The 9,098-nt window shown below is 42.3% G+C and overlaps 4 protein-coding genes across 4 annotated transcripts; all 4 read right to left on the bottom strand.

The window, feature by feature from the left end:
* On the bottom strand, window positions 1–869 carry LSM04_007909 (Major facilitator superfamily; the record flags this gene model as incomplete). The annotated part of the gene is made up of 1 exon (XM_067336564.1): window positions 1–869. A coding segment is annotated over one exon (869 nt), but the record flags the coding sequence as incomplete, so codon positions are not given.
* A 237-nt stretch (window positions 870–1,106) lies between these two features.
* LSM04_003155 (uncharacterized protein) lies at window positions 1,107–4,208 on the bottom strand (the record flags this gene model as incomplete). The annotated part of the gene is made up of 1 exon (XM_067336563.1): window positions 1,107–4,208. The coding sequence occupies one exon, from the start codon at window positions 4,206–4,208 to the stop codon at window positions 1,107–1,109; it is 3,102 nt and encodes a 1,033-aa protein (XP_067192456.1).
* A 1,586-nt stretch (window positions 4,209–5,794) lies between these two features.
* LSM04_001727 (uncharacterized protein) lies at window positions 5,795–6,136 on the bottom strand (the record flags this gene model as incomplete). The annotated part of the gene is made up of 1 exon (XM_067336562.1): window positions 5,795–6,136. One exon carries the CDS (start codon window positions 6,134–6,136, stop codon window positions 5,795–5,797), a length of 342 nt encoding a protein of 113 aa, XP_067192381.1.
* Window positions 6,137–7,819: 1,683 nt separating this feature from the next.
* Window positions 7,820–8,392, bottom strand: LSM04_009401 (uncharacterized protein; the record flags this gene model as incomplete). The annotated part of the gene is made up of 1 exon (XM_067336561.1): window positions 7,820–8,392. The coding sequence occupies one exon, from the start codon at window positions 8,390–8,392 to the stop codon at window positions 7,820–7,822; it is 573 nt and encodes a 190-aa protein (XP_067192794.1).
* Between the last annotated feature and the right edge of the window lie 706 nt (window positions 8,393–9,098).

Genomic DNA, 9,098 nt, shown 5'->3' with positions numbered 1-9,098 from the left:
AAGCACGAGACAAGCACAATGGTGATTATACCAATGGCGATTGAGGATCCACGTGACATCTCAGTGTAGCTCACAACCGGTGTCACGACAGTGAAGAACACCAAGAGCGCCGCCACAATCACGTATCCAAGGGCAAGACGACGGACAGGAACAAACTTTTGGTAGTATGCAGGCTTCAGTGCTGTCAAAACAGCAAGTTGCTCAGGGGTCTTCCCACGGCGCCGCCAGCCGTTGATGAAGTATGGAGGGAGTACCACAACAAAGGCTGCCACAGATGACACCACGATTGATAACGCCATGAGAAAGTAAATGAATGAGGAGATGTTGTTGAAGATGTTCACACTGAGTGAGGCAAGCACAGAGCTTCCAAGAGTAGTCATCACCTTGGCAAGGGCAATGACGGGTCCTCGATTGCGGGGAAACGCCTCTGCTAGTGTTACAATATAAGCGACATCGATCAAACCGCTGCAGGTGTTTACAAGAGCGTAGAAAACAGATATGTTTACTACGTTTCCAGGGATAAGACCATCGAACGTCAGACCCAGCAAAAGTGAACCGAGTCCACCAGTTAAAATGCATATCATAAAGAGCGGAAATGGACCAGCATAGTCGTACAAGAATCCATACGGCAGAGTGAAGTAACAGAATACAAGACCCACAGTGCTGATTGTTGATTGATCACCCGCACTTAGGTGGAAACGGTCCGAAAATTCCGTTGTAAACAAGTCGAAAGCGTAGACAATGGATGTGCAAATACTACAAAACATGCAGCATACCAGAATACGAAATCGTTTCATCTCGTCTACCGGTGGCAGGCCTGCAGCCTTACGACGTTCCACCTCCCTTGTCTGAGACTCCCACAATGGCATATCTATCAGTGCCGTTTTTATTTTTTTAGTTATCCCTTACGTAGTCAATGGAATGCATTTGATTTGAGGATAAAAGGAAAGGTAAAGAAAATAAATTGATCATGGGGTAAAGGTTTGCAGTTAATAACAGAAAGCCGAAAAAAAAGATTTTACAGGTTTGTAAAAAAAAAAAAAACAGTCATTATTAAACAGGAGTCGTTTTTTTTTTTTCTTTTTCACTAGATATACCAGAACTGATCATACTTCTTGTAGAGTGTAGGGAGGTGATAAACCCTTTTGTTTTGGGTGACGATACTTTGTTAATTCTTCACTCATACCTTTATGGCGTCGTCGTAGTGAGGCATCTGAATACAGTGGAGTTTGCAAGATGTCCATGAGATCAGCTTTAGCACGTTTAACCTGTGCTCGTCGGCGCGATAAGACATGCACGCCATGGCGTTCCAAAAAGGTATCGCGCCCTTCTGCGTATGTGTGAAGTTCGTTGTACTCATCATCATCATCATCATCTTTCCAAAAGTATACAGTGAGACGACCAAGTTGAGATGAACTCACATCTTTTTTACTAGCAGAATAGGCAATAACACACGACTCAATTACACCATCAAAGGACTCCTGTGACCTCAGAGAACTGTACTGTTCAGTGACAGTATCTTTTAACATCAGTGTCGTAGGGTCAGCCGGCACCATAAGCAGCACCTGCTGAATAGGCATGTCTGAGGGTAGTTTACCGCGAAGCCACTGCAATACCTCAGATGCTCCTTGAATACCGCCATCACTTTCTTCCTCTAACGAGGATTTGATTAACGTAACTACTGCGCCTACCGTTAGCACCAACCTGCAATTAACTTTTCCAAACGATACTACATTAAGGGAATCCGAGAATGTTCTAGATAATGTTGCGATCTCACGCATCCTCTCCGGCAAACTCTTATGTGGATCGCATGAGCTCCGCAACACAGGGGCCCCGAGTACAACCAAAACTTCCCCACAGGTTTGATCCCGGCTCAAAGCCCTCAAGGATTCAATGACAATACCCTCTGCATTGACCGTGGTGATAGTAAAACGGAGAATGCAACAAATAAGTTTTTCTGCTAGTGCATAGGCGGTGGTTTCTCCGGCAAAACTGTACCTTAGTTGGTTAGAGAGGAATTGCAGCATGAGGAACGCTTCCCCACCTTTATTGGTGCATCCAAGCGAAACCCTCATTACCTGTTCCATCGCACAGAGCACGATATTAGGTGTCCAAGGTACAAGTGATAGATAAGACTGAAACCCAGGGGCGAAAAACAACTCCCACAACATTTTTCGATAACTCGGCAACGCAGCAAGAATCCATTCTTGTTTGCTTGCACCCAAGACAATCATGTCATTTATATTTAATGTCTCTGACGGCAGATTCGGGTAGGGACCTGCCACTAAAACAATGTAAAGCCAGAGTGCGCCACAGCCAACACCCCGGTCCCCAAGTGTCAAGAAAAAAGACATCAAATCAGTCGGCTTCACGATTAGCAAGTTTCGACGTAAAAAATAATTTCTCAAGTTAGAATACATATTATTAACAACATACTCATTCTCCAATAACAGAGCGTTGGTAGTTACATATGCAGCTGTAGCTGCCAATGTCATGTACAAATACTGCTCTTGAGATTCTTCGACCGTAGTGTTTAGAAGAGAAAGGGTTGCACTGGCAGAAGATGCAAGATATTCCCGATGTTCCTTCTGTGAGAGTAATAATGGTAAACCCATAACGGAAACCCCAATACCTCCTCGCTGGTTGCATAAATCAACAAGATAGCACTCAATAGCACAGGCAACACAAGCTGAATAAGTTGTTTGCTGATACAAAGAGGGGTGAGTAGGCAGATTTTCGCGGACCACATTCAAAATATGCAACACCTCTCCTTGGATGAAAAACAATGGTTTAACACTAACAATGTCATCTTCAACGCCATAGTATCGCCGGGCCCCCATCTTCATGTAACTGAGCAATTCCACTGCCATTGAAGCAATACCATCCCAGTCACATCCGGTCCGCAGATCATCAAATAGAAGTACCGCCTCTTTTATCGCATCCAATGATGCAGTAAGATTGGTGTTACTTAGATGGTACAAAGTTGCATGGATGGCACTTTTCAGCAGACGAACAACTGCTCGCTGAAAAACAAGAAGTTCGATGCTATCCGGACTTGTTTCGCTTGATCGTTGCAAACCCAAGTTGCCAACCACACGGTTCCAGCGAGAACCACTAACACTAAGACCGTAGGAACCCGTATTGTTCAGAGATTCAACTGATGTACCCAGTACACCGCGAAAACGATATAGTAAAAAAACAATTCGGGTGACTGTCTCCGTATCACCAATAACTGCCGCCGCCTCAGCACACATAACAGCAACATCTTCGGTAAATACATATATGCCCCGCAGTCTAGCAATTGAAGCAAGTTGCAAAAGTTCCATGGCCTGATACTTCGTTACGGTTGCACCACACCGTATTAATGCTGCTGCCACAGCACCGACAAAAATGTCCGTCATAATCAGTTTCTTTTCGTCTTTTGTAACCTCTATCCTACTTTCCAATGTTCTATTGCAACCCTCTTCCCGAATATACTGTTGAACCGTAAAAAGAAGTAGGTGGTATGGTTCACTGGTATCGGAGCTGGTGGTGTTAGCAGAAGATAAAAGACAGTTCTGTGCAAAAAGCAAGGCGTCGCGGCCCTCAAGAGCAGACATAACCTCGGCAAGGGCTCTTGCCTGCACTTTTATCCTCGCATGATCAGAGAGGTCCCACTCCATTCCTGCCTGCGATGGATGAAGCGGCTTCTTAAGCAACTCCACGAAAACCAAATAAACTTTCTTCGCATCCCTGACCATGCCAAACAATCTTAGTTTCTGGAGAACGAAAACATACTCCTGTGGTGAAGTTACTGTAGAAGCATTTCCACAAGGCGAGGGGCGATAAATGGAGTAAAGTCGACGACGCTCGCTACGAAGAAAGTCAACAACAACATCTTCTACGGCGCTACGCGTCTTGGCAGCAAGCAATACCAAGTGTGGACACAGATGAGGAGGTTTACTCAACACCAGCTCATTCAAAAACTTGGTTGATCCTGTTGACTGTAACTCCTGGTGTTGCTCCCCAACCACCTCGTCCTTATTTTTTGCAACTACAGATGCGTAACTACAGCCACGCTCAAAATAACTCGGCCTTTTAGACCACATAATCATTCGGGCAGACACACTAAGTGACACCATGTTACACTGCAGAGTGCACCCTGGCACTCTACGAATACAACCACCACTAACTACAGCAGACAAGGCAAACGCCAGTGCATACGACATGCGTTTGTTCTTTACCTTATGTCACCGCCATGCCAGGCACAGAAAAAACAAAAAAAAACAAAAAACAGTGTTAGAATCGAGAGTATACTGCAGAGCAACGAGCGTCAGAAACTCTAATTTACAGGAAAAGGATCAAACGATTACAACTCTATCATAAGAAATGGGGTTTGAATATTATCACCCATTTACCTTTTTTCACTCGATTAGAGTGAGTCGATGCAGAATTAGCTTATAACCATCAGTTTTCCAAACAATAGTCAGTCGGAAAAAATAGTACAAACACCTCGAGAAGAGTAGGGTCCCAAAGACAGGTTATGGTCTTGTCATCCATTTGTCGTCAAGAACAAGTATCACTGCCAAGAAAAAGCAAGGGAAGGTGTGCAAAAGCCGTCAAGTTGTATAATCCAAGAGCAGCAGCATAGTTTGTTATGACAACTCAACCCTTTGACTGCGCAAACAAAAAAGGGGTGTCGTCAGTTATTTGAACATGGGATTCTCTAGGAAAACTGTAATCCATGTATTTACGCTCATTCTTAGAGAGCAGAAGAACCAAGAAAACAAGGCCCATGTCTCACAAGATTGTATCAAACCCTCCTCATTATTGTGAGTGTGTGTGAGAGAGCTTACAGCAAATAAATTATTCATTCTGTCCATCCTTCCGGACAACCCTGCAGAGTTATCTGCATCAAAATAGACACAGAGGAAAGGGTTTTTTCAGACTTTTAGGTGCGTAATCGTATAGTGGCCTTTTCAATTTATGATTGTCACTCAGAAATCGAACACCATGTAAAAAACCCATGAATAAAAAAATCTCCAATGCAGAGTAGAATTAACATGAAACATCAATGTAGAAAAGACAATCAACAGTATCCTATACAATATTCATCGGATATACATAATCTTATTATCAAAAAAGCAAAACAATATCTCTCAGACGAGCCTAAAGCCAATAAACAAGAGCAGAGAATTCGCCTGCGCAAACGCTACCAGAGGACCCAGGGTCAAGCACCACTTATCTTGTCTGTACAAACCTTGGATATGGTGGGAGGTATGAAGAGAAAGCAAAAACAAAAAGGAGAAAGATTCAGCAACACCAACCGTCCAGTGAAGAACCATATCCTTTGGCCAGCTACTTTGAAGGGATGCAGTAGAATAAAACATGTTTTATTAACATTCTCCTGCTTATACCTTTCCACAAAATTTCTCGACGCCAAAACACATGTGAGTGTCGATACGGATTATCTACAAAAAAATTATAATAATAAATTTAAACAAGATTGCCCGTAACCATTACAAACTAAACAGCACGCACAAGGCACCGTTAGTTATTAACAAAGGGCGAATCAAATTCCTGCATTAAAACACAAACAAATTAAACTATTCTTATTCTAAAAGAACATCGAACACCTACGCATTACTTTATCAGTATAAATGCACAAATTTCAAAAGAAAAAAGTGCCAAAAAAATGATAAAATATTTCCACAAATAACGACTTAGAAATTCATATAGCAGAAAAAAACCTAGAAAACGAAAAAATTTACTTACTGGACCTTGGGACGAAAAAATTTTTTTGTTAACCAATGCTTCAAATTGAATAGTATGACTCATCAGGCTTGTAGTTGTTGCTGCTGCTGCCTGCCATAGATGAGGATGACTCATCAGGCTTGTAGTTGTTGCTGCTGCTGCCTGCCATAGATGAGGATGACTCATCAGGCTTGTAGTTGTTGCTGCTGCTGCTGTCCATAGAAGAGTACGTATTTTCAGCCTCTTTGCTGTTCTGGAGGGAAGCAGATGATTTTATGTTCGTTGCACCACTTGTACCTGCCATGCTGTTTGAATTCGGCAAATCAGCTCTCACTGTGCCCACCAACACCACCAGAAGTAGCGCAAATAGCCATGTCTTGGCTGTGAAAAACTTAGCACACATATTTCAGGTATAACACAAAAGACTTTTTTACTTTGAGAAAAGTAGACAAAAGTAGAAAGAAAAGCATGAGTGAAAGCAATTTTACAAACGAAGGAAAAGTCTTTTGTTTTTAGTTAGTGATTTCTTTTCAGGGATCCTTTCTCTGTCATCGGTATCGTAATAATAAGAGAGGCTAGTGAATAACCGAAGCATTTTCTCCTCACATCAACGAGTCAGGAGAACGCCAGTACGCATTTGCCAACACATAAATTGGGGTGCCATTATCTCTCACAACCCACCATCCTTCCTCTTTCTGCCGTGCTCATCTTGTAATTTACCAGCTGTAGTGATGTCCCCTAGAATCAATAATAGGTATACACAACAGCTCCTGCCAAATTACAAGTAAAAGTTATGAAGGCAATGCGAGAGACAATGACAACAAGAAAAAATCCCATTACATTGTCAGCTGTCCTTATAAGTCTGGCGTCTCTCTCCCATCTGCATTATTGAACTTACTATCAGTCACCATCGCAAGAATCATCCGTTTAAAGTTTGATCTGGAAGTTATTTGTTGCTTACGCTTGTCTCTTTTTTGGTTTCACCTCAGGGGGTAACGTTGCTACTAATCACCATAGAGCAAGTCCCCAACCACTAGCAAAGAAGTGCAGAAGAATATCTTCTTAAATGTGAAATGGTTCATTCTATTGTTTTCGTTAATTTCAGGCCCAATTTCAAGATGTCTTTTTGCAACCACCCTCAGTTAGAGATAAATGTCTACGAGAAGAGTTTACTCACAAGGGATCCAGCCCCACGAAGAAATCAGAGAATTATTGCTAATCCCTCTGCAAATAACACCACAGCAAGCACCTGCTGGGTCTTGTGTTCAGTTATTCCATGTTATGGATGGGGATGAAAACCAATTAACAAACAACGGACACAAAAACAATAAAACACAGTTCAACGCAAAGCGACTGGGTAACATGCCCAACAGAAGCAAGAATAATAATAGCCCAGAGAAATTCAGTGAGAATGTGACCTTTTAACCCATTCTTTCCTTCTCTCTCTCCATTTTTTTTTTCAAGCAAACATATATCTTAATATATATATATATAGATATTCTATAAGTGAATATCAAAAGCGTGAACCAAAGTCAACCAAAGGAAACAACGCATGTCATTTCCCACAATTACTTTTTGCAAAAAAAAAAAATAGAAACGTAGACGCAGAGCACAAGAACTAGAAAAATGCAGCAAAAAAAATACCCCTTAGTCACTGTCAGGTCTTTTTTAGGCCTGCCATTGAGGACACTGGAAAAGGAGTAGAATGGAGTCTGACTCTCTTTTCCCTAAAAGTGTTCTTTCCGACCCTTTGATAACACAAGAAAAACATGAAAAAGTATCGTTTATCTGCACTATGAAATTTCAGTACGCAATCCATCATTTAATTAGACAGGAGAGCAATGAAAAAAAAAGCCCTTAATAGTAGCGGAGAAAAAGAGCATTCTTATGAGTTTTTTTGTACAGTTGCAAATAAAAAGTGAAGAGACAATTATGTTTCTTCTTCTGGGGAGATGAAAACAAACAACAGTTTTTGTATTTTGTTTTGTTTTGATATGGGCCTGTTTGATAAAATTCCGATTATAAATGGCTTACTTCATGGTAAACAACGCCAGATCAAAGAACCTTAGAGAAAAAGGGACTCATGCTATTCCACACATTTCCCCCAGCGGGGCGGCACTAAGGTTCGATTTTGGAAGCAGAAATGCGACGCGCACTCCCAAACCCCATGCGGGGGCGGAAACCGGAAGAATGGAATATTCGAGATGGGAAGGGAGCAGAATTTCGAGCAACGCCCGCAGACACCGAAGAGAAAATAGGAAAAAGGATCTTCTCCTCGCTGAAGATCTGGCGGTTGTTTCCGTGCGGCGGCGCGGAGGGGAGGAAGAACCGCCCCCGCTCGATTCCACGGCGACCCGCCCCACACGAGAGAGGTCCCGGGGCAGAGGGGCCGCGCTCGAATTTTTCGCGCGGTTGCCGTGGCGAAGGGTGTCGCCTGCAGGGCGTCGGGTGCGTCACCGTCGCCCGCTGCTCCGCCGCATTTCCCCGAGCCCCAAAGGCGGGAGCGGGCGGCTGGCGCCTTTTTTCTCGGGTTAAATTTTCGGGATTTCATTGCTCCTGCGGTGCGTTCGGTGGCGGCCGGTGCGCGCGCTTGTGTTTGGTGATGGGGTGTTGCGCTTCCGCTCTGGCTTGCGGGTGTCTTTTTTTTTTCGTTTGCCATTCGGGCAGTGTTTGCTTTGGTTGTTGGTGTTTTCTGTTTCTTCTCTCTGAGAATTTCGCTATTTGCGTTTTGGCATTCAAATTTTTTTTTCTCACTGAGTATTGTTCCCCAATTTTTTTTCTTTTTTTGTTTTTTTTTTTTTTTTTGCCCTGTGTTGTTGTAGGAAGGTCAATTTTGTTTTTCTTGATCTAATCTTTGCTTTTTTTTTCCCCTCTTTTTCAGTAAGTGTTTTGATGTGTAACTCATTTAACGTGTGCACAAGAGGTAAAATTTCATCCGCTATTGCTTTTTTCTGTGTTTTTATGTATGTTTTCCTTACTACAGCGATGTTCTCTTCTTGTTTTTCTTTAATCGTTCTGAAATCTTATTCTTATGTCTTTTGTTTTCTCTTTTGTTTAGTTAATATCCCCAAGGACGCAAATATGGTTTTATTTATCAACACTGGTAAAACAGTCTGTACTGCTTCTGTATTTGTGTTTTCTCTCTGTTTTTTTTTTCTCTTTCGCGTTCTCTGCGGGATGGAAACTAATAAAGATAAGAACAGCCAATGAATTCTGCTATTACCGGGATCTGCTTCTCGTTATTATTTTTTTACCTATTGGCTTTTTCTTTTTCTTTTTTTTATTCTATTCCCGATGACCGGAATTGAGTAATGGAATTTCTCTTTTACTTATACCACATACTAGCTTATCAGAGGTTACGGTTG

This window comes from Trypanosoma melophagium, assembly GCF_022059095.1.
Source record: "Trypanosoma melophagium isolate St. Kilda chromosome Unknown ctg2segment0, whole genome shotgun sequence".
Lineage (NCBI taxonomy): Eukaryota > Euglenozoa > Kinetoplastea > Trypanosomatida > Trypanosomatidae > Trypanosoma > Trypanosoma melophagium.
Note: the sequence above shows the minus strand (reverse complement) of the source record. Positions and strands in the feature narration are given on the sequence as shown.